Raw genomic sequence first — 26,378 nt, 5'->3', positions numbered from 1 at the left:
CTAGTGCCAATGACATGGCAACGTGACAATAAAATACTTTTCAGAACAGTATAAAATTATGTGACAACTTACTATAAAATCATGTGACAACTTACCTCAAAAACCGTCAAACTGTACATCATCACATAGTCATTCCTAGTGCTGGAAAGAAAATACAGGCAGAATCTCCAGGCTCCTATTTGCTGGGCAAAGTTATTAAGAAGCTCCTCTGGAAAAGTTAAATAGCAACAAAAGAAGGCTATAAAAATACATGAAATTAATTCAAAGCTGGGCTGTCTTATTATTTTTTTAAATGCCTTTCTTCATATATGTAAATGATGTCAAAATCCACTCACAAAATCCAGCTAATTCTTCAACATAGAAAGGACGGCCCACACAGTATTTTCCCAACTCTGGGTGGCCAGGAACATTGACGGTGTTCAGCTATATAAAAGCCAGTAAGCTTGCTACAGACACATTTTTAGGCAGAGAAACTCACTGTTAAAGTTCTTACTTAACCTACCTTGTGGATAGACAATTATAAGAGTATCACTTCACCTTATAAATGACAGCTAATTGTTAACTCGTTTCCTTTGAGATAGGAGCTACAGTATATCCTCCTTACTCACACTGTTCACACACACACGTACACACACACACAGCTTGAGAATTAGGAAAAAATTAAAACTAACCTTATAAATAAAGGACAGAAAAAAATGCAAGAGAACTCAAGATAACTAATTCTCTTCGTTTGGATTGGTTTTATTTTTAACTACCATCCAAAAAAAGTAAATAAGAATAGCAATCATAGGAGTTGCTAGGAGCAGCCCTGTCCACACCAAATCAATTAGAAACGGTTTTCCTCCCGCTTAGGCTTCTGGTAGCATCAGCCAGAACAGACAGCAAGCGTTAAGAGTCTGTCACCATGTTTCTGGACACGCTGCCCCTTAGTCACCTTAACCTACTGCACTGGTCATGAAATGTTAACAGAAAAAGGGTAAAAATACAAAGACAACCACCTTGAGAGACTCTAGGAAGCCCATGCAAAAGCAGGAAGCACAGAAACCCATTCGAATCCTAAAGTCACTGCTTTGGTAGGCCCTGTAACCTACGCTAAATGCGCCAGACGGTCTCATTAATCATTAAAAATTCCACGAAAGGAAACTGATGGCCTGCTCTTATAATTAAGGAGAAGTTTCTACCCCAGAGATGAAGTCACACCAGAGAGAATGAGCTCTGGCTGGAAATGAGGAACTTCAGCTCTATACTAGACTTGGCCACTAATTCACTGAGTCTGATCCCAAGTGAACCATTGCTCCTCTTTGATGCTTTGGTTTCCTCCACTGTTAAAATGACCAGATTTTCTCTTAAGGTTCCCCGCTAACAGCTCTATCTCTAGAACACTTATAACACACCATTGGTAGAGAGTGGGTGGAGCCCCTATAATAATAAAAGGCCTCCCTCCTTTCTCCCACTTAGTTAGGAATGCCTTTAGTTTATCTTACAACATCAAACAAGAAGCAAGAAATAGTTCCAGCCCACACACTCGAATAAAGATATGAGGATTAGGTACAAAGAGACCTGAACTAAGACACACCCACTCTATAGAACCAAACCCCCAGATTCTCCTTAGCCTGAACTTAAATCAGACATTTGTAATATCTGGTTATTTAAAGACATTTTTAAATCAGATTAGAATACAAACATATTCAGAAGGTTCTACTTTTAATTCATGAACACTGAAGGTGAGCAATATTTGCCTGGCAAATCAAAAACTAAGAGAAAAACCAAAAGCATTTTACATATAAGCTAAAAACAAAGCTTAAAACAGACTGAGGTAAGGGAAAGATCCTTCACCTTCTTTGGTAAAAATCACCAGTGATATATTTACTGTAAGGTACTTTGGTAACATAAAACTAACAGGGGGATCACTCTAGGGGCAGGAGAAGGGTCTGGCCAACTGAGTAATAAGAGAAGATCTAGGGAAGCAAGGGGAGCAGATCTTCTAAGCCAGTGGTCCCCAACCCCTGGGCCATGGACTTGTACCAGTCCATGGCCTGTTAGGAACCAGTCACACAGCAGGAAGTGAGAGTCGGGCAAGCAAGCGAAGCTTCATCTGTATTTGTAGCTGCTCCCCAGCACTAGCATGGGTGCACCTCAACTCTGCCTCAGATCATCAGGCATTAGATTCCCATAGAAGCACCAGTCCCTGGTGCCAAAAAGGTGGGGGACCACTGCTCTAAGCCAAATGCCAGTTTATCCACTGGGCTCAGCTTCTGTCAGTATGCTGTTTAGAAATGCTCTGGGCACTCCCTCAGAAAAGAAAGGTATGTACAGGGCAAGCCCAAAAGAGACACCAAGTTTAAAATTAAGAGAGATAAGAAGTTAGCATCTACCAGGAACTGATATGATGTTCAACAGTATCCAAGAGAAAAATGGGCTATAGCCAAGGTCTACTGGCCACCTGGAAATCCAAACCCCAATCAAGCTTTGGACCAAAGGCAGAAATCAGCCATAACACTTAACTAGATCAACATGTTAGAGAGGCCAAGTGGGACAGAGAAATGAGTTCCACATAGAAAAAGGCCTCCAAGGAGGTGAAAGCAATGAATGTAAGGTCAGTACAGACATCCAAGGGAAAGCCTTCAGGTTTGAATTAAGACAAATATTTTTCTTTTTCAAGTTCAGGGGTTAAATGAGGACTCAGAGAGAAAAGGATTATTCTAAGACCACAGTGCAACATGTCCCTGAGGCAGAGATCTGACACTTGAATATACTTTCTAGTTTACAGTACACTTTAACGAATATTATTCATGTCCATGAAAATAAAATTCAAAGAGGTTCTAGGAGGTGCTGAGGTTTCCGAAAGACTTGAAGTAATTATACCTATACTTCTCTGTTGTTTGAAGTCTTTATTCACCAAAACTTGCAGAATGGGCGAGGTAACAGTGGAGATAAGGAAAAAGCAGCAAGAAGCCCCCAAAGGTAATAATATTGATTAAAGGCTCTCTGGGCACTACATGAGGTGCAGCTTAAACATTTATACACGAAAAACATGTTCATTTTGACATTTTTATGAGTTTTCTTAAACTAACAGTCACAGACTTCTTAGAAAGTTCAATACTGCTGAAATTAAGGAGAAGGGGGAAAGCTTTCCCACACTTCACCAAAGGAAAGAAAATCCATCACTATGGACTACGGTGGGCTCCACTGACTACAGCCCTGGCAGCTAGATTTGCAGCCCTCACCAGCCACCAACCAGCAGAACCAGAACAAAAAGACAAGAATTCAAGGAGAAACATGCAGGCTTGACCAGTCAAAGCTACCAACTCCTTCCTCCCCACTGGGGCCTTTCCATTATAAATGACTCTTTACAACTCAACACTTCACTTACCTATCTCACGTTTTCTTTCATTGGTTGTACAGTCATGAAAAAACTCTGTCATCAGACTTTCCAATGCCCTGAGGGAGGCTTCTTCAGATGCCTAACAAAGGAATTTGGGGGGGAAAAAAAATCAATAAACTATATCTTTAGTTCTACTGTTTCTCAGTTCCTTCCAGGTCACATTCAACAGCAATTGTAATTCACTTCCTCAAAACATTCTTCAAATACGTGGTATAAGCCAGAAAAACTGAAGGGAATTTCCCAACTGGCTCGAAACTCAAAGTTTTAGTATACTCTATAAAGTCATGCTACTGTGAAATCGATTTTCAATTATTTATGCTAAGAAAAAGGAAGCAAATAATTCACGATTTCATTCTGGAAACATAATGAAAGCAAATTAACAGCCCCTGGCCCTGGCTAAATAGGCAAGGTGAAAACATTAAGGAGAAAGAGTAGGGTTCCCTACAGACCATCCACCAACAATACATTTGCCCCATAATTAGCCATACTTGATTCAGAGCCATTGTAGTCAAAGGGCTGCATGGATTCTTGATATTTTTTGAATATAAGGTACAGTTAAGAACCAAGCTGAGCAGTTAAGAACCAAGCTGTCAAAATTAGACAGCCAGTCCAATCACAGACCCAGAGAGAGCCAAACTCTTAGCAGAACAGCTCTAAAGGAGAATGAGAAGAGAGAAGCCTTGCTCTCCTTCTTTCATATGGAGCCCCAAACCACTTCCTCTTCTCTCACTGAAGCAGGGAACGAACATCGGATGCAATGAGTCAACAATCCTTCACACAACCCATCTGCAAAAAGTGAGCATTCCCAGACCATTTCTGAATCCTCACTGGTATTAACCTACCCAAAGATAATCAAGAGCCAACATCAGTTCTTATTTCTTAATTTGCTTCTTCCCATCAATCCTCTCTCCTCCTCCCTTTCCCATAATCCTTTCCGTTGCCCCCAGAGACTAATTTTTTTCAATCCATTTCAAGTTTTTGGTAATCAAAACAGCCTCACTGTTGTCACTGACTGACTTTCGAAGTAAATGCTATTAATTCAAATTTCTAAAGCAAATTTATATGAAAAATAATACTTTGGTCTATTTCATAAATCAACCCGATGTACCATTTCATTTAAAAAAAGTTGCTGTTTAAAAAAAAAAGTATGTAGGAAGATTTAAAAGAATCAAAGGAAAATCTCACACGTTAAAGTAACTTACTGAAAATAAATAAATAAATAAACATAACTCAAAAGATATTTGTTGAGCTATTAAGTCAATAGTTCTTCTGAAGCCAAAATGGATTCCTGAAAACTAAGGTCATATCTTCAAGTGACACCTGCTCCACAACTTTTTCGTGTAGTAAACCATTTTAGAGTAGATCCTGTAAATAATCTAAGCTCATCATATTCAGGCAATAAACCACCAAAGTTCATTTCAAATTGGTTCTTAAAACAGAAGTTTGTGGACTTGAAAACTACCCGTCCTGCATTTAAGGCTGCAGGGGCAAGTTCCTGACAATCTCCCCAAAGAATCCAACTCTATCTCCATTCCCAGTCCCATCCACTCCACCCTCCCTGATCCAACCCAAGAAGCTAACATTCCAGAAGAAAGTGGAAAGACAAAAAGTATCCACAAGGGTCACAGGATGGCTCCCACCAAATGATGGTTCCATGAAAAAGAGAACTCCGTAACCTAATCCAGTGGCGTCACCAGGTATTTCTCAACAAAAACAAATAATGTGCTGTTGTCATTTTCAATCTCTTCTATGACTGCAATACTGATAACCTACTCCACAGGGTGTTTTAAGGATCAAATGAAGAGATCTATGTAAAGCTACTATGAAAACTCTAAGGAGTTATGTAATTCGTGGTTATGACAGCTTTCATTTTTATTTGGTCTAAGATACGAAATGAAAACAGACCAAAGCAAAATAACAAAGCAGTCAGGCCTACTGTGAAACTGGAGATTCACACCCTCAGGCAGAAGAGCTTTGTCCCAAACATAGCTAGCTAGTAGGGCTCTTCCAACTGGATTTCAAAATTAAATCTATGTAAGTTTACAAAAGAAAAGGAAGTTGAGACTTTGCCAAGGTCATACAATCAGAAGAGAGATGTAATGATAAAAAATATGTTCAAGACCTGCAACTGGTTGAAGATACTAGAAAATTTCCCCCATTTGGTAAGAAGCCTGTTTTAAGCAGGTGGTAAAACCAGAATCCACACTACAGTGAGTTAAGAAATTAATGACAAGTAAAGATGTGGTAATATTCCACATAGTCTACATTTTCAAGTAATAAAAGGGACAAAGGACATAAAACAAAGGAGTGCCACGGTATGGCAGGGAGAGGCGGCTTCAGTTCCCAAAGGCTATTCAAGCACCACAGTGACTAATTTATGAAGAACACTGAGGACTCAGATACATCCCATAGCTTCCTGTCTTATGCTTGAGATTTAAGGCATAGAGCTTGAAGAACTTAAGGACAAATCAGCTTCAAACCAAGTAAGACATTCGTGCAAAAAAAATTCCACTTGGACTGTAGGTAGAAAACATTAGAGGTAAAACAACAAAGCTTCTAGAAAAGAATATAGAACATCTTCATGACCTTGGCAGGGAAAAATCTCTTAGACAAGACACATAAAAGCACTAAACATAAAGAAAAAGATTGATACATTAGAATGTGCATCAGGTGGCACAATGAAGAGAGTAAAAGTAAGCCACAAAATGGGAGAAGATATTTCCAATATAAACAACTAGCAGAACTCTCATCAGTCCTCAAATAACGTTGTTTCATTCAGCGTGGTTTTGTTATATAACATTGATGAGATGTCATAGGAACTTAATTCTTGTTTATACCACAGCCTGTGTAAAACTAGTTTCATTCTACATCCCTTCAGTTAAAGTTACAGAGGTTAAGTGAGGACTTACTATATAAAATAATTCTACAAATCAATAAGGAAAAGACAAACAACTCAATATTTTTGATAGGCAAATAGTTATAAAAGGGTATTCAAAAAGCCTATACATAAAATAAGTGCTCAACCTTTTAGTCATCAGGGAAACGTATATACCCAAAAAAAGTACACAGATATTCACAGCACCATTATTCATAATATCCAAAAAAGTCAAAAGAACCTAAATGTCCACCACAAGTGGAATGGATAAATTGTGACTTATTCATCAGAAGACTACAGTAAGACAACAAGAGTGAATGAATACTGCTACCTGCAGCAACATGGATAAATCTCACAAACGCAGTGTTGAGTGAAAGAAGTCAAAATACATGTTTTAGTATTCATTATATGTTAGTCTTCAAAAACAAGCAAAACGAATCTATGGTGTTATAATCAGAATAACGGTTACCTTTGGGGAGAGGGAATTCGGGGATGCTGATTACATTTCCTTTCTTTATCTGAGTGTTAGTTACACAAGAATGATTGCTTTACATTATGATTTGTTTCTGTAAGTACACATACACATTTTTAAAAACTTAATGTTATACTTATTTTTAACATTTATGTTAGTATTTTCAGACTCTGAACTTAGAAACTGTGTTTTTCCTCTATTAACACAACTATTTAGAGCAAGTTGGGGGCCTGCAGCTAGCATGCAGGTGAAGTCTGAGCATAAGACTCCTGGATTCCTAGGAACCATCACTTATTTGTCTTCAGAGATGCCAGGGTAGCAACACAAACTATTACAATCCCATAAGCGTATGCTTCCCTCATAGTTACTTGGCTTACCTCAATAGGGAATTAAAATCCTTGGGCAGGAAGATGAGTTATACTAGGCTCAGAATATACTCTTGAAAGACTATGTATATATCTAAAATAAACCAAACTTTTCTGTTCCAGAAAGAGTTAAAATGTGCAAAGTGGAAGAGCTTTCAACTGTGCCTGCATTGACTTTATCTGCCCCTTTTATTGTACTGCTCATGATTAGCAGTTCAGAGACCTTTACTACTGACTCATTTGTTAAGGAACTACTAAGTCAACCAAGACCCATAATCACCTAATAAATTTTAAGAAAAACTTGAAAGAGGAGGGTCACATAATCTGAAATCTTCTGTGACTCTTCCTCAAATCTTTTATGCCCACAACAATGTCATCACGTCTGATGCTTACTTTATACTATTTTTCAGATTTGTACCTTTTCCCTCACTACTACTTCTACCAGGCCCTAACCACTTCCTGCCTAGATTATCATAATTTCCCTTATCTGATCACCTGATGACAGCTTTCCCAACTCCAATCCAATCTGTACTTCATTACCAGATAAATTCTCCTAAATATAGATTTTTCTGTCCCAATTATTCTAAAGCTAGCTTTAAAGAGCCTTTAAATCTGGACCAACTAAGGAACTCATCTATTCACTCAATAAACAAATAAGTTCAATACTCACTAAGTAACTGATAACTGCATTTAGCCCCTTGACTTCAAAGAATTGAAGATGGCCGGGGTGGGGAAGGGGATGTGGGGAAGGGGGGAATAGAATCTATGAATAAAAAAGTAGAATATGATAGTTTACATCCGATAGTAGTGACATACATATATAAACAGCTTCAGGAGTCCAAAGACAACTAACTCTGAGGGACACAGGGAAAGCGTCACAGAAGTGATGATATAGTTTAGATTTGGAAGAATGCAGAGAAGTTTACTAGGAGAAAAAAAGAAGGAAAGCATGCCTGACTCACCATTACTCACCACAGGAAACCATCACTTTAGTCGGAACACTCACCACCACATAAGCAAATTCCCATCCTGCATTTGCTCCCGGTCATGCAATGCATAGTTCGACCCTGATGCAATTTCTTACTACCATCCCTTCTGTTTTCATCTTTCGTCTTTATCCTGTAACCGGCACTACAGAGTTTTGCCCGTGGCACTGTTCTCTGATCAGTTCAGAATGGCACGCTTAACGGGCACACAGGCTCTAGTGTCAGGTTCCTTGGGTTTGAAACAGAACGTACCTCAACCTAGACCTAGTTATTTAACCTGTCGCTCTTTTTCCTCTTGTGCACAATGGGGGATAATGAGAACCTAACACATGGGGTTGTTGTGAGGCTTAAACAATATGTTAAATGTGTAGTAAACATAATGCCAGAAATAAAGTAAGGGCTGAAAAGAAAGTCCTACCTGTAACTGGTAATACTTCATAGATATTAGGCCTCTCTCCCCAATCAGAACATAAACTGTCTGGAAAGAGACTCTATCTACTACGTTTATATTTTCTATAACATCCAGTATGGACTGGTACTCAAATATTTTACAGATGAAACTCAGGAGAGTAAAAGGAACAAACAGACTATCAGTTATCACTTTTGGTTTCTCAGGAATATTAGTAATTCCTCTAAATTCAAGATACATATGACTGTTTAAATTTCCCCCTTTAAGGCCTCCGATCATGATATTTGCTCATATGTACTCAAAGAATATGTTCTGAAAAACAGGAGACTGCTGATAATTTATCTAAAAAAACAGACTAAAAGTGGATAGCATGGTGCTTTGTCTCTTAAAATAAGGCACCTAGATGACAGTTTTCTCAAACCCTAATTAAATATGTAATGTTTTACCTAATTGGCTCTAAAACATCTCCTCTAAAACATAACCTTTTACAAAATTGGTATTGGGGAGAAAATGACTCTTTTAAAAGAAACTATAATCAAGCTTTTTGCTACCTTTTCCAAGAGCCACACTTTGTATATCAAGGGCCTCCTGTATTCAAGTTCATGGCCTCTTTGATAGCAAACCTAAAAAATGAGGATTAGCACACCAGAGTCCCATTAAAACATTCCTGTGGCATATCTAGAACAATTTTATCACTCTATTTGCTTGTATATAAAGAAGGTTTCTGGGGAAAGTTATTCAACACTAGCTGCCGATCAAGGTTAAAATGTATGCAAAACTTATTTCATGTTAGTTACAACACATGCCATCAGCAAAGAAATTAAATCTCATACAGCTTTCTTTGGAAGCTAAGGGGAATACCAAGGATGTCTAAACTCTCAAAAGGACACTCTCATTCTTCCCTTTTCTTCACCACTGCAAAGGAAACAGACAAGGAAAAAAATCTCTTCAGCCTTTAGGCCTGCATGTAAGTATGAGATGAAATACTAAGCTTAAAATAACACACAATGGGAATCAATGTGGCATCTATCTACCCCCTCTTGAAGTCAGCTCAAAACACTAGACAGCAGAAAAGCTCACCAAGGATAGCAAGGAAGCCCTAGTCAGAAGAACAATATTCAAAACAAGTCTGCTTCCCAACTTTACTGTCACTGTTCTTGTGTCTCGAACTCCAGATACTGTCCTTTAAAAAAAACAAACTAAATATATCATGATGAAATAAACATCACTTATTTTCTGTAAAAGCAACTGGTGAAACCAGTTGAATCTTCAAAATCTAGTACTCAGAACTGCAGCCACGCAAACCCTGGGGCATTGAATGCCTCGCTCAAAAGTGCAAGCAGGTCTCCTGACCCCAGACCATACCCTCAGTTTCCCTTGGCCTATTTGTTATAGAGAAGGAGGGGCAAGGTCAAACAGAGGGGAGACTTGGGGTACAGATATACAGTTGACCCTTGAACAACATGGGGGTTAGGGGCACTGACCACTCCACGCAGTCAAAAATCCACATATAACTTATGACTCCCCAAAAACTTAACTACTAATAGCCTACTGTTGACCAGAAGCCTTACCGAAAACATAGTCGATTAATACATATTTTGTATGTTATATTATATACTGTATTCTTATAATAAAGCTAAACACAATATTTAAAAATTATGAGAAAATATGTATACATCATGACATACCTATCTTTTTCTTAATTTTTTCGATAATTCTAGGCTATGCATTTCATCCAAGTTTTTTCAATTGTCACAAATCTCCAAATAATCACTGAAAAAAAATCTGTGTATAAATGAACCCACACAGTTCAAATCATGCTGTCAAGTGTCAACTGTACATTAAAGGAATTAACTCTAAAAATTATGTACAAAAGTTGCTGGGTGAAAAAATTTCTCCTACTGTAGGAAAGAAATAGAGGCCACACCACGTACTGGGAAAACAAGGCCAGGGTGGGTGCCACTTATCAAACTTATGAACACATGTCTGGAACTAACTCTCAAAGTTATGCATTTGCCTCAGAGAGGTTCCTCACTGTCTTGCCTACAACTTAAATCTGAACAATACTTGCCCTTTGGAGTAACTACAGCTATAACCTGTACAATATCATCATGCAGATGCTTAATATTTGATTAAAGTATACACTCTGGCCACATCTAAACATAATTCTAGTCATTAAAAGGCACTTTTATGCTTTAATCTAAAACTATCATAAAGATGACCAATGGTAAAATGTTCCCCCTAGTATTTCTTGGGTTTGCACAAAGTGCCCAGTCCAATTCTCTCTTTTCCATGAACAAAGGCATCTGTTTACTGCTGGGGACCATGAGTTAGAAGCAGGATGTCTGCCCGGTGTCTGGGCCAGAAAGCCCAACTAGTCCCACTGTGGTAGTGATAATGTCGAGGCAGCATATTCTGTCCCCATGGGGACCAATCAGAGGAAACAACTTGTACAATTAGTATGTTTTATGCTAGGAGCCACATGCCACTGGAAGCACCCATTAGCTACCAATGGACAAGTGCACTGGTTTCAAAAATTTGAAACAACAAAAGACTAAAGAGTCATAACCATTAGTAAATGCTACACCTGATTCCTGACTAGATCCTGTACTGAAGGGGAAAATGCTATAAAAAACATAATTGAGCTAACTGACAAAATTAGAATACCGATTGTAGATCAGATAAAAGCATTGAATCTGAATCAATGTTAAATTAACTGAAGTTGATAACTGTACTATAGTTATGTAAGAGAATATCTCTATTAGAAAATATATTATATAGAGATAATGGCCCATGATGCAAGCAACTTACTCTCAAATGGTTCAGAAAATATATATATATTGTGTGTGTATATATATGTATGTACATGCATATAGAGTTGACTCTTGAACAACAGGAAAGTGAGTTACACAGGTCCACTTACATGCAAATTTTTTTTCAATACACAGTCGGCCCTCCACATCCCCAGGTCTCAAATCTACGGATTCAACCAGCAGTGGAAGGAAACAATTGGGAGTCCGAGGATGTGAAGGGCTGACTATACGCATTGTTCTCCACTATTTTATATAAGAGACTTGAGCATGCCCGGATTTTGGTACCTGTGGGAGTCCTGGAACCAATCAATATCCCACTGACACAAAGGGACAACTGAGTTTTGGGAGTCAAAAGTTATACACAGCTTTTCAACTGTGTGGAGTCAGCGCCCCTAACCTCCACATTGTTTAAGGGTCAACTGTATATACATAGAGAAAGTGCAAATAAGGTAAACAGCAAGATGCTAACAGCAGGTGAGTTTGGGTAAAGGGTAAAAGAGTCTTCCTTGCACTACTCATTCCTTGCAATCTTTCCGTCAGTTTGAAAATTATTTCCAAATAAATAGTGTTTTTAAATGTCATCTGTTGGATCGGTACCCTCCACCTTGTACCTTGCTGTTCTAAACTAGCTGGGCAAAGAGAAAGTGAGCAAAGGCTAGAATAAGGAGGAGGAGCTTACTCTATTCTCTCAGATGACAGGTTTATTATCACCCGCAATTTTTGAAAAATGATAGTAAATAGCCCAGACATTAAAGTTTTTGAATCTGCTGGTTGGGCAACAACCATATCCCACTAGGAGCTAAAAGACATTAATTTATATACTTATTTATTTATATTCCAGTCAGAAGTTTTTAATTAGACAGCCAAAAAAAAGCAAATGAGAAAAATAGTTCTGTAAGAAACTGTCTAAAATAAATGAGTAATAGCCAAGAATAGGCTCTCTCTTCACAATCCCATCTGCTTCTCTTTCCCAGGTACATACCCAAAGAGGATGAAATGTTTATATCTCCATGCCTAGTCAATTAAACTCAAAGGATACTTACTGAGCAAGCACATTAATGCAAGGCAGGCTACCAAGAAATCCTAAAACAGGATCACAGAATCCTTGGAGAGAAACAAACAATAGAGAACAGCAAGTCCAAACTCATTTTACAGATGAGGAAAATGAAGCTCAGAGAGAATATCGTGCCCAATGTTGGCCTGTTACTGGTCAAGTCACCGAGCAGGACACCAGAGCCCTTTCCCAGCACCGAGGAGTTCCTTTCCAAGGGCTGTAAGGACAAAGAAAGGAGCCGGCATTACCTTGCATCAGATGAAATCGGGTAATCAATAACTAAAGCTGATGACCATTGTAAATGCATGCTGGAAATCTAAAATCACGATTAACACTACAGCTCATATGTAAACCAATTCATTTCAACTGCTGCTACCACCTGCAACTGTTTAAGATCAAGTCTCTTGTAAAACCTATACCACCCTCATCCTGATTTATTACCAGAGAGAACTCTCATTTTAAGTAAGTTAAAATAACATTTATTTTGGCAAGAATCTCCAGACTGTATTACACACTGCTGGGATTTGGGGGAGCATAATCACTTCCTTCCTCCCCTCCAGGTTCTATCCAGTTGCCATACAGTCTCCAGAAACCGAGTGCAGGTCAAAGCCTAATGTCCTCTTCATGACTGGCAAAGCTGCAATGCCTCCTTCTTCCCATCCTGAACTGTCCTTACCCACCCAGGCCCAGCAACAACAGGAAAGCAGGTCACAGAGGAAGACAAGCCTCTCCAGAGGTAAATAGGTGACACTATAAGCACAGCGCTGGGCAGTGTTCTGGTGCAGAGACCTCACACCTGGCAGACGAGGGCCAGTGTTAGGCTCTCCCCAGTGCACCCATCATAAACAAAACAGGAAAGAAATCACTCCTGTGGGAAGGAAAAAAGTGAGAGGGTAAACAAAGCCCAGAAGAATGTGTTCCAATACTGCTCCCACCTGCCAGATGACAACCCCCTGAATGAAGGGACACAGAAAGGATGCCCTCTGCACAAGCAATAAGAGAACAAGCTTCATGGGAATCAGTGCCACCACTGAGAGGCACTTGGCCACAGCATGGCAGGCAGAGAAAATAACAAGCTAGAGACAGTCCCAGCACCACTAAGGACAGCCTACATGACTCTGGGTAAATCCTGCAAGCTCTTTGGAGCACCCTTGTTATTAAATGCAATCAGGCGTGTATATTGCGTGTTGATTATAAAACACAAATAATGGCTAATGTAGTCATCCTTCACTCATTGCAACTTTCTCTTACCCAAACTCCACGTTTAGATTTGCTTTTATAAAGGCAAAGTCCCATCAGTTGTCAGCAGCTTGTCCCTCTCACTATATCCGGCACCACATTACTACTTTAATTCTCAATCCCTGATAAGTCACATTACTCTAAGTCTCTCAAAGTATCATTACCAACTGCCAAAGGGTGCTTATGTATCCCACACAACATACACAATGATGCCCCTGAGAGCGGCTGCTGGGGGACCTTTGACAGTGTTACATTATGCAGGAAGTGTGACGGTGCTGCATAAGCAAAGATCTGTGTTCAGTAGGAAGTGACTCTTCCTGGCTGGGGAGTTCTAAATGCTCCTCCCATCACCTAGATGACTGCTGGCCACAAAGGGAGAAGACACAGCAAGCTGAGTGAGAGCAATGCTCTTCAGCCAAGGACTCACACGTATTCTGGGTCTGCACAGCACTACTAGTTGATGCAATTTTTAATTTTACTTTCAATAGTCCGCTTGGTAATCAAAACTATGATTTTTAAAAAGCTATGACTTTTACAATATGGAAAACTATACTGTAATATTGAAACTATACATGATTCCCTTCCTCCATACCACTGGAGATTCACTGGGTTAGAAAGGCAGAACGACAGCAACTTGTTTGTTTGGGGTGGGGGGGTAGGATATACAGGAGGAAATACATGGGTACTTAGCCCCTGTCTAATTACCCAACCCCACCAGGAACCGTGGCCTTGCTCACAGCCCTACATAATGAAGGGGTGACTCTACATGCAGTTTTCCATAAGCGTCCGATCGCCACACAAGTTTGAGAGGGGAATGTATGTCATCCTTCTCACAGTTCTTAGCAACCCTGCTAGAACACGGGGAAAAGGAGTTGGGAGAGCAATGAAATGATGCTTTTGATTCGCTTCAAAACCCAGCTCTGCTCCTTCCCGATGGGCAACAGTGCAAAGTTAAAGACTAGAAACTCCATAGCATTATCACCTGTGCCCTTCCACTATACAGATGGCTGGCTGCTCCCTATCCTGGGAATGCTTTAACGCAAACGGTTTGTCAGTGTTAACTGTGAAGGGTGGGCTCTAGAGTCAGCCCCACATCTGTCTGGATCTGATCTCTGACTTCACTACTTCAGATTTCCATGATCTTTAGCAAATTACTTAACCTCTATGAGCCTCAAGGTGCTTCACTTGCCAAATGGACTTACAAAACTCCCCCTCATACTGTCATACTTGTGAGGAGACATATTAACCCCCTTTGCACCCTTAACCATAATAACCAAAACAACTTCTATAGATATTTCACTGGTAAGTCAATAAGCTTAAAAAAAGAAAGAAAGAAAGAAAGAAAGAAAGAAAGAAACCAAATAAACAAAAATCCCACATAGCAAGTCAATTAAATGCTAAAAAAATAAAAAAATAAAAAAAATCCCAAGAATGTCAACTGTCTTCACTTCTTCACTCTCATTTTTATACAGATCGCCTACCAGCTCTGCAGAGATTATAAGAATGGCAGTATACATCCTCCAGGCTTCTATTTGTTTCTTTTTATTTTATTTTTTTTTTTGGAAAGAAATATCACACAGAACTCTAATATATGAAACAGACTCAGAGACTCTGCTTACTTAGTGGGGGTGGGGAATGGGGGAACCAAAAGCCTATATACTCTCAAATCCAGCAGTAAGACTCCACAAAGAGCAAGAAATCCCCACACTAAAATGCCTCTGCACAAAAGCCTTCCAGCTTTATAATTCAAGATTCTACCAAGTCTAGAAAGTTGTCTTCAGGTAATAAATGGCTGATGGAAGACTGGTTTGCAAATTCTTTCAGGTATCTTTCAACTGCAAGCCCCTCACCACTCAACAGGGTTGTTATCACCTGACCACGGCGGAATCAAATCAGTGCATCACCTGGCCCTAGCCTGTTCCTTGAGCTTCCCTGTCCCCACACTCCCTCATCCAGTCTCTTCACCCATCCTATGTCTCAGCCAGACCCAACTTCTCACTTTCCCTCCTCATAACATTTCCATGTCTTCAGACATGCCATTTCCTCTATCTAGAATGCTCTTCTCTACCTGGTAAACTCCTGCCTATGCACTAAGACTCCTTAACAATTTAACCACCTCTGTGAAGCCTACAGTTATAACCCCTAGCAGGGCCACTCTTTCTGAGCTTCCTAACATTGCATTGCATACACTGAATTGAACTGACCTCTTCACTCTGATACAATGCTGGCAAGGGCATAAATTAATGCCACCTCAATGGAAGATGACTTAGCAATACCTATCAAAATTCTGAATACATAAACAACTTCACGCAGCAAGTACACTTTCAGTGACTTTTTCCTCCAAAAGTTTATGTATAAAAGGATCTTACTTAGGTCAACACTTTGTAAAACAAAAGACTGGAAACCACCTAAATTTCCATCAAAGCAAGATTAAATAAGGTATATCCATACTGTGGGATACTATGCAACTGTGAAAAACAGTAAAGAAGCTCTATACATATGTATACAATTATGTCCAGTATAAATTGTTTCAAAAAGGCAAAACAATGTGACAATGTGTACAGTGTGCTACCCATTCATGGAGACAGAGTAGGGAATATGAAAAAACATATACATACTATATATATATATACACACTCATACACATTTCTTTTCTAAATTGATAATGGTGATTGCCTCTAGGGAAGAGAATGGGGTTATGGGGACCAGGGGAAGGAAAGAGGCTTACACTCTGTACATTCTCTTGTATCATTTAAATTCTGTACAATAATCACTTGTTTAAAAAAAAAGAAAAAGAAAAAAGAGAAGAAAAAAAGAAATCACCTGTGCAGGTTTCCCTGGTAGCCTGGGAGTACACGGACTACTTCCTATTCATCTCTAAGTTCCCAGGGCCTAGCACACAGCAGGCACTTAATAAATACTTGCTGTAGGAATAATTTTAACTTCTTCTCTTATAGTAAGTGAGGCTGTGAACTAGTTACTTAATGGTGATAACTTAAAAAGCTAACACTTACTTAGCACTGAGTAGCACCAGGCACTGTCCTAAGGACTTTACATTATTAACTCCTTTAATGCTCATAACAATCCCATTACACAGATGAGGAAACTGAGGCCTGAAGAGATTAAGTAACTTGTCCCCAATCACACACCTGGGTAACACGGCAGAGCCAGGATTCAAATGCTGGCCCCCAAACCCTGCTCTTAAATGAGGTTATACTAGTCTTCACATACCTAGGAATATACTGAAATAACTAAACACTAAAGTACACTCCTTACTGAACACTTGCTACAAAAATTTCCTGCCAACTGCTTAATTATAAAATATGTTGAAATAAAGAGTTAGGCCACCACCTATGTGGGGCTGAGGAATCCCTAATCTACACTCTGATCTTGGCTTTGCTGATTCACATTCATCCCACCCCTAAGGGGATCAGGCTCTGGGGAAATGATTAAAACATGACATTGACTTGCCCACCTGTGAATTTACGACGGAAGCTGTATTTGGTTCCATAAATAAAATCCTCTATCTATACCAAGCATTCCACCTCAGTGAGTGCCTGATCTAAAAAACTAAGGAAAAGGCCTCATTCCCATTTTGGAAAATAATTCTACATGAAAAATAAAAACCACTTAACTTAGAAACATACCACCACCCAGAACCCCCAGTGAAGACGTCAAACGGAGAAACACACGCCCCTGGACCGTCTCTGGTTGTCCTTGCTATCCCCAATACCACTCTTGCTTTTAAGCAAAATTTTATCCCTTTTCTGAGGTTTTCTGTATTAGATACCGTCATAAATTTATTAATTAGCTTTTAGGCTATTTGCTGCTATTGTTGCTATTTTTTGATGAAACACAGGGAAGTACCTTTCCTGACAGTTCTCAAATCACTCTGCTGTGAAGGTTAACTTTTAGAAGAGTTCCCTGTATAGTCCCGGCCATGGAATGTGCTGTCATTTCATTGGCTTTCACTCTCCAAGCACCAGACTCTTCCTATCTGTATTTTTAGATCCATCCTACCCCAAAACTTGTAGCCCTCTCTCTGCTGACAATAACCATAAACTAGGAATGGGACATCTTGACCAACTATACATGCTAAATTCAAGAGTGTTTCCATAGGTAGTTAATTTTCAAACTATAATACACAGATTCAACTCAAAGTTTACTTCATTTTTTTTTGTTTTAAAAGATATATGGTTTCATTTATATAAAATGTCTAGAATAAGCATATCCCATAGAGACAGAAATGTGGTTGTCAGGGCTTAGGGGGAGGAGAAATGCGATTAATAGGTAAGGAGTTTCCTTTGGAGTGGCGACAAAGCTCTAGAACTAGAGAGTAGCAACGATTGCACACATTGTGAATGTATTTCAAGTCATTGAACTGTACACTTTAAAATGGTAAATTTTATGTTATGTGTAGTGTGCCAAAATAAAAAATCACCAACTTAAGACTGTGAAAAAAAAATATGTTAAGGTACCATTTCTAATAAAGGATAAAGGATTCTTAAGTAAACAGTAAGCATAAGGTACCTAACTCCTATAAACAGACAAAAATAAAATCTAACTTGATAAATTTTCCTACCAAAAAAAGATATTGAGGAACAATGAAAAGCCATTTTTTAACCTATTTAATTTGCGACATTTTTCTTAGTGCTACCCAGTGCTGATGAGTGTATTTTATCTTCAGTTGGTAGGAAGAATAAACTGGCATAACCTTTCTGGAAAATATCTGATGACGTACTTTAAAAATGTTCATACTAAATCTAAAACTATTTTAACATAAAAGATTTATTTTAAAAAAAAATCTTCATACCCTTGGGCCCTTCTGGGAATCTAGCCTAAGGCAATTTTCTGAAATACAGAAAAAGCTTTTTGCCAAAACATTAATCACATATTATTTACAATGGCAAAAAAAAATGGAACAATCTAAATGCCCAAGAATCCATGTAATGCAATATTATAAGCCATTGTAAATATTTATAAAGTATTTAATGATTTCGAAAACCATTTATACTATAATGTTAAGTGGAAAAGGCAGAAGAAAAAACTGCATTTACAGTGTGATCTCAACCATATTTAAAAAGTAAAGCGAAAAAAAGACTAGAAGGAAACAAACCAAAATGTCATTAAAGGCTGAATCAGATGGTGGTAATTTCTTGTCTTTTTTATACTTAACAAATATTTTAGAGCCCAAAACACTTTCTACAGTCAGGAAAATAATAATAGCAAAATCAAGAAGTGGCAGAGAAGACTTTCTGACAGCATCAGTACCTACTTTAATTGCCAAACAGTACTAGAACGAAGAAGGTGCAGAAACTGCACTAAATCACTGGCCACACATCTTAGAAGGCATGGCTACTGCAGTTTTTTGGGGAATTTTTTTTGGGGGGAGGGTGTTTTTAAATAAATCCCTATGGGAGAAGAGTATACAGGAACTCTCTTGTACTATTTTTGCAGTGCTTCTGCAAGTCTAAAATATCTCAAAATAAGACATTTAAATTAAATAAATAACTCCTCGATAGATCACTTAATTTATCTTTCACTAAAAACAGAATGCGGAATGTAGATGAACAATTTCCTGGGCAGTAATAAGTATAAGGCTCTTTTCCTCGTGAGTTAAATAAAGCCTTTCCTGGAGTAGTTGCCCCCACAGAAATCACCTGCACTTACCCACTAGAGGCCTTGTTCTTCCACATTTCAAAGCTTTCGTCTTCATGAACGGACCTAAACACAGAGCTTTTTCACTTTTCTGTGTATATCTGTGGCTCCATCTGCCCCAAATGACCTTTCTGCTTCCTCACTCAGGCCCCAAACTCTTCTAGTGACTTCCCACTTCTGTTTTGAAACCTAATTCAGTTGTCACCTCCTTTGGGAAGCCTTCCCTGATACAGCCCTCCCATCCCCAATTTAGCCAGGCTTTCTTTTTTTTTTTCTTTTTTAAGACCTGTTGTACCTCTACACGATTCTGTTTCTGTACTTATCTGCACTGTATCCATTTGCTGACACGTACATCTCCTCGTGCAAGGTTCAAAACTTCCAGAAGTTATAAACTTCTAGAACTTCTACTCGCCCTTTTCCACACTTACACTCAAAAATTCTCAATTATTTTGCAACTCTCAATTATTAAGCCCCTAAATTCACCAACAAGGCTTCCTTCCAGCTCCTAACTTTGCATTTCAGTAAAGAATTACAAATTACACATCCCAGTGCACAGATTCACACCAGGAACTAAGTGTAAGTGTGTTTTTCAACTTTCTCTAAATGAGCAATGTTTGCAATGGCCCAGCACTCACCCAGTATTAGGAATTGCTTTCCTTTCTTTCTACACCTAGAGTATGGTGGATCCAAGACACCAAATTTTAACATTCTACTAATTTACCCATAACTTCTATTTGCTAAGAGATTTAACTTCCTCATATCTTTTCATGTGCATCACCAGTTCTTAGCTGAATTTGAGAGATTATCTTACATAAAGTATAAAGATTTTTATAACTCCCAAGTCATAGCCTTGAAGAGTAAAGAACCTCCAGGCTACGCGGAGCTAAGAGGTCAGCTGGGCCCACTCACTGGCCAGCTAAGTGACTTGCTCCAGAAACCTGAAGGTTCTGCAAGTCGGACCTCTTTAAAATTGCAAATGATCTATCAAAGGATTTGAAGGTTACTGACAATCCATCAAAAACACAAGTATTAAATATCAAGGGTCTACTGAGTATGCTAATCAAAGTTCTTTCATCTTCAATCTGTTCACTACTGAGGTGTAAAGGATTCTCTCTCAAAAATGTCTTCTTACATTTCTTTGAGGTCTCTTCAAAAGACTTCAAGTTTTTTCTAAGAAGTCTTCTTTACAGATACACCATGATGTGATTTTTCAGCACTTCTCAGTAAAGTATGCCAGTCCACAAAGCTTTGGAGACATGAACCAGTTACCTCCACAGTAAAATGAGGTGAAGGCCACCCAGTGTTCCTTGAAGATGACATATGCCTGTATCTTTAATTGGCTTGTGAAGATTGGGGAGGAAAGGAATGGAGGAGAGAAGAGAGGAAGGGAAAAAAGAATATATTACCGATCTTTAAACAATAAAGGTTTAAGATACAACCCAAGATTTTCAAGAAATTTCAGGTTTACAGAGGGTTGCTATGACCTATAGACCCAGGACAGGCGCCTTCCTTTCAACAGATACAGGCTCTCTCTGCCACTGGGGGAGTTACAGTGAAAAATCAGAGAAACCTTAAGTATGTATGATTAATAAACTCTCCTATGAAGCTACTTCATATTCCCTATAATATTCTAATTTATATACCCTGGTTCATTACTCAATTAGAAGAACCAGCAATAAATGATTACCAGAAAAATCACTTCACCAAGGTGAGCTCTGCAACTTTCTGGCACTGTAATTGCTTTCCTACAGTTAAACCTGTTCTTACATAATATTATGACAAATAAACATGAAGCTAAGTAGGGAAGAATGTACATCTTAACTGCAAGGATCATTAGACAAAAGGTAAATAAATGGATGATGGTTACAAAACAATAATTTTATTCAAGTCCACAATATTAGTACACATAAAATGTTATTAGTGTTCCTATTCTGACTAAAATCAGCAGCGAGAAATTCATCAACCAAATGTGCAAGCTATTCTAAATCTCATTTTATCAGCATTCTAAAATTATTTAGCCAAATTACACTTAAAAAAAAAAAAAAATTTTGTTGGCTGACCCAACAAAAAAATCTACAAAGATCAGATCAGGAATGATCAGCTGACATAAGAAAAAATACACATGGCAATAAAATATCAAAATATGTTCCACTTCACTGTAACTAAAGGACTGCACATGTAATTCAAGTGCCATTTTCACCTTTTACATTAAAAAGTGTTAATGTTGTTACCAGAAGATAGGCAAACAGGCACTATCCCATTAGTGAGAGTATAAACTGATACAATACCTTTGTAGGAATAACACTATCAACCAGAATTTTTACATGCACAGCCCATTTGCCCCACAATTCCACTTCTGGTAATTTATCCTACAATCTCACAAAGTGAGCAAATATATATTCAATGTGTTTATTGTAGTACTTATGGTATTAGCAGCAAACACTAAAATTCTAAAATAGGGAACTAGGTAAATACATTACGGCAGGCATACCATGTTCCAGGGTAAAATAATAAAAGAATGACCCACGCTAAAAGATATCTTAATTGAGTTAATGAACTTCAGCCAAATAGATTTCTTCTAGCAACCACGTAAAAAAGGCAAGTTATCTCTAACTGAGGTAAAGGGAGAGCACTATATGAATTAGTCTAACCAAGTTTTTCCTCATATCATTCAATGACAGAAAACAATAAGAAATAGATACAGACTTCTTAGGAAAAGAATGTATACCCAATGAGTATACCCAGCCGGGTTGCCACCAATGGGTAAGGATAACAGATAAGACAGCTTCAAACATGAAATAATTCAGGAGATACAGCAAACTCTTTTGGAAAAAAAAAAAAAAAATTATCAGCTAATCAATGTTAAATGCATTAAAAGGTTCAACAAAACAATCAATCCCAGATGGTGGAACACTGTCTACAAGATCTGAGGGAAAGATTACAACCCAAGAATTTTACACCTAATCAAGATGTCCTTCAAGTATAAAGGCAGGCAGGCAGGCAAGCTGGCACTCTTTAATTCACCAAATAAGGCACCCTTTTTAAAAACTGACAAAATCTAGCCAACGGAGTCGAATCGAAGAACTCAGATATGAAAACTATAGTTAAAAGAACCAGTGGGGAACTAGACTAATGAGGGGCATCGCTTTGTATATTATATAAATGTCTAACTACTACACTGCACACCTGAAACTAATAGAATATTGAATGTCAACTCACTGAAAAATAAAATTAAAAACAAGAATCAGAGAGGAACACTGGATGCTTTAAAATATAAAACTAAATACTAAAGGAATTATGGGTATAGATCAGATTATGCTCTAAAGACAAAATAAAATAATGAAGAGTGAAAAGGGAAAGGCAGGAGTGCAAATGTTCTTATTTTTCCTATTATGAAGTATACTGATACTGCCCAGAACTGAAACATGGAATATATATTTGTATAAAATAATGCCATCATCTTAATGTTTTTCATAATCCTTTTCCTTAACCTACAGGGATTTATCAAGAGCTAATAATAAAGGAAAGATTTATTTGAAATTTGACAATTCCTTTTTCAGTTTCACTTGTTTCTGTTTTGTTTTGCTATTAAATTCAAGTGAGATGAATAAACCTCAAAAGCATTATGCTTAGTGAAAAAAGCTGACCTGAAAAGGTTACACATGGCAGATTATATATTCCTATACCACCCTCAAAATGACAAAGCTATAGAAATGGAGAACAGCTTGGTAGCTGCTTGGTGAGAGGGAGGGGGACTACAAACACAAAGAGTATTAGGCAAAAAGTAATTCTTTTATGTGGTTATGTAACCTGACTGTGGTGGTGGTTACATGAATCAATACATGGAATAAACTGCACAGAACCATACATACACACACGAATGCAGGTTAAAAAATGGTAAAAACTGAATAAGGTCTATAGTTTAGTTAATAATTGATATATACCAATGTCAAATTCCCTGGTTTTGATATTGCACACAGCTATACAAGATGTCACCATTGAGGGAATCTGGGTGAAGGGTACATGGGACTCTCTGTACTCGTTTTGCAACTTCCTGTGTATATATATTTCAAAAAGTGTAGGTTATTTTTTTAATACAAATGATAGTAAATTGACTTTCCTTTTAATACTAGAATGACTCAAAAATGAGCAGTCACTTTTTTAATAAAAGTACTTAGATTAGGTATCCACTCCCCTTATCGATCGATCAACTGATAGATACAAAGATATATGGAATGTTTAGATAATGTTAACCATAGTTTAGGGTAGTAGAATTTGGGGTAATTGTTCTGCCATGTTCTTTGTATCTTTATTTTTTAATACGCACGTGTCATTTTTATAAAAATTATTCGGGTTATTATCAAAAAAAAAAAAAAAATCTTCCCAGGTCTGATTATTAGCCAATTTAGAAACCAAGGATTTTTTTTTTTTCCCGGCTGCATTTAGCTTATGAAATACCCTTAGCATTTCAGGGAATCTGAGACCAGAGATCCTTTTCATTATAACCTTCATATAAAATATCAGCAGGCTGCTCTATGTAAATGAACTACTGCAAAAACTAAACCTAATAGGCTGAACTGAAATCAAGCAACTGGTTTTTGGTTTTAGAAAGCAAAAGTGAAGTGAAAGTGGAATATCCCAGAGATATTTAACAAAAAGTCAGAGATACTGACTGCACTAGCACCTGATAAAAAGCCAGGACTGAGGAAAAAAGGTGAAGTCCTAAGACTAGGTATTATTATTACTGTTTTGGTGAAAACATCATCACATGCAGCTATTTATGTATCTCCCTTGACTCCTCCACTGAACTATAACTTCCTTTAGAGCAAATACTGTCATAATTATGTCATAATTGGCTCTGTATCCCTAACACTGTGACCTATGTATGGAAGTTGCTTCAAAAGTTTATTGGTGTATGTTGTCCTGGGTTCGATCCCAAGCATCTCGACCAAAAACCCAACCAAAAAAAAAAAGTTTATTAGTCAGATGAATTTTAGTAGGGGTGAATGAGGATGAAGAAAGCTCAGGATTGGGCTACCACCCATAATTAGGAGGAAGAGAAAGGAGCCACCACTTCAGAAGAAATCAGAACTAAGATGGTATCAACAAATGCTGCTCAAGGAGTGCTCTTTACACTATTCCTAGTCTATGGCAAAGTACAGAAATTGAAAGCATTTAAATACTTCCATATCAATTTGGCATTGCCACAATTTTATGTCTGTCAAATCCAGTAACAACTTTAGGACCATATTTTGAAACATGTTTTTCATTTCATTTTGCTAACAATTCATTTTTATTGTCTTTCATAAAAGTATTGGCCCGTGATGGATTAGAAATTATTTTTAATCAATAAAAGAAAACTAGTTCTTCACTGTGGGGGAAAAAAAAAAATCAAGCAACCTTCCTGTAGATGACTTGTAACGTGGTCCAGCCACCATTGTGGTCATGCTTTTTCTATCATATTAGAGGATATGGAGAAATATCTATTTTCTCTTTTGTTAACAGCAAACTCTGACCATCTTGCCCTATTATGAAGCATATTTTGCAAGTTTTAAGGTTAGATAACTAGAGGTAGTGTTTTTCCTGAAACAGTATTTAAATCGGGCTACAATTCAGGTAAATATGCCTAAGTAAATGTGCGCAAGCTTAAGAAAAAAACTAGTAGTTAAAAAAAAACAAACAAAAACCCACAGGCTGTAGAGTCATAGTGCTGGGTCTGAATCCTGTCTCTATCAACTTACTATGTCATTTTGGAGAAGCTACTGACACGAACCTCCCTGAGCCTCAGTGTCCTCATCCTCCTCAACTGTAAAACAGGAAAAGATAATAATATCTACCTTGCAGGGTGGCTGTCGATGTTAAATGATGTACTGTATTCAGCACACGAGGGCCCCCGAGCAACAGTCAGCACAACACGTAATTATGAAACACGCACTGACCTTTTTCTTCCTCTAAACCCCAGCTTCCTTCCCTTCCCATTAGCCTCTTTCACCTCCCTCACTTCTCTCTGCCTTACGAGTCTCCTCAGTCCCTATCCACAACTTTCTCCGCTCCCTCCATCCCCATTTGCAATTATTCCTCAACACTTCCCCCAGCAGCAATTAGTTTTTAGAGCCTCCCAGTAAGTACATCATCTACATAGCATTCGTTCTAACAACTCCCCTTGCTCACCTGCTCCACATCTCCACCTGCCCAGGGGAAAAAATACCTGAGCTTGCTGGCTGCCTTGGGTTTTGGAAAAACAGGGTATTTAACTACGTTCATACTCTATTTCAATCTTACCACTCTCTCTAAATACCGCTACTATCATTTATTAACCTAAAGGGCCCACCTTGATTCTCTTGGATTTATTTTCACACGACTCGTGACTACCTAAATAACTGTTGAATGCTTACTGGGCACTGGAGAAGCAGAGGAGCGCGACTCATCCTGATATGGACTCAGAGAGAGAATCCCACTCCCAGGCTTGGAGTGGGAGTGGAGGGGAGTGAAGGCACAAATGAATGAGTTTCATACTTTGCTCTTCAAATTTCCAAACCATTTGACACTTACTGCAATATAGTCTTATAATTCTTATATAATAAAAACAAATCCAAAAAATGAAAGTGAAAAAAAGGTCTAACTATAATCAAAGATGATAAATGTGAAATTAGTGACTGGAAAGTCTCAAAGAGGTTATGGTGACCTGGAAATTATAGGTAAGGACTCACTTGCAAAAATGAAGAAAAGGACATTCAAGCAGAGGGAACAGCACTAAGCAAAGGCAGAGAAGTATGAACGTGTACTCAGTGTTCTGGGAATGACAAGTGGTTCATTGTGGCTAGAGAACACGATGTAATTTGGGAAGTCTAAAAAATATTCCAAATAAATCACTTTATGCATTTAATAAATCACTTTCATCCCTGAGAAAACTAAAAGTAAGTGAAAATATGAAAATCCAGGCTCATTGTGCTTTCTACTACTCTGCTATGATAAAAACTTGGTTTCTGACAACAATGGGGACCCTCTGTTCCAAATGATTTGGGGTCAAGTGACATGATCGCTTCTGAGTTCCATGAGGTAGCTCTGGTAGGACTACATAAGACAGACTGGTGGTGGAAGAACCTGGAAGCCAACAAGACG

General features: G+C 38.2%; 1 protein-coding gene across 5 annotated transcripts in view; it reads right to left on the bottom strand.

The window, feature by feature from the left end:
- XPO6 (exportin 6) overlaps positions 1 to 26,378 on the bottom strand; it is a 97,348-nt gene that overhangs the window by 63,051 nt on the left and 7,919 nt on the right. For 3 of the 5 annotated variants that reach the window (XM_039884674.1, XM_039884675.1, XM_039884676.1), the window contains exons 2-3: positions 3,374 to 3,464; positions 96 to 208 (exon numbers count right to left, since the gene is read on the bottom strand). In XM_039884674.1, coding sequence (XP_039740608.1) covers positions 96 to 208; positions 3,374 to 3,464 — 204 coding nt within the window. Of the gene's footprint in view, positions 1 to 95; positions 209 to 3,373; positions 3,465 to 26,378 lie in introns of those variants that run through there. The other 2 variants (XM_039884677.1, XM_039884679.1) reach the window with 1 other exon arrangement.

This window comes from Pteropus medius, unplaced genomic scaffold, assembly GCF_902729225.1.
Source record: "Pteropus medius unplaced genomic scaffold, Ma_sr-lr_union100, whole genome shotgun sequence".
NCBI lineage: Eukaryota > Metazoa > Chordata > Mammalia > Chiroptera > Pteropodidae > Pteropus > Pteropus medius.
Note: the sequence above shows the minus strand (reverse complement) of the source record. Positions and strands in the feature narration are given on the sequence as shown.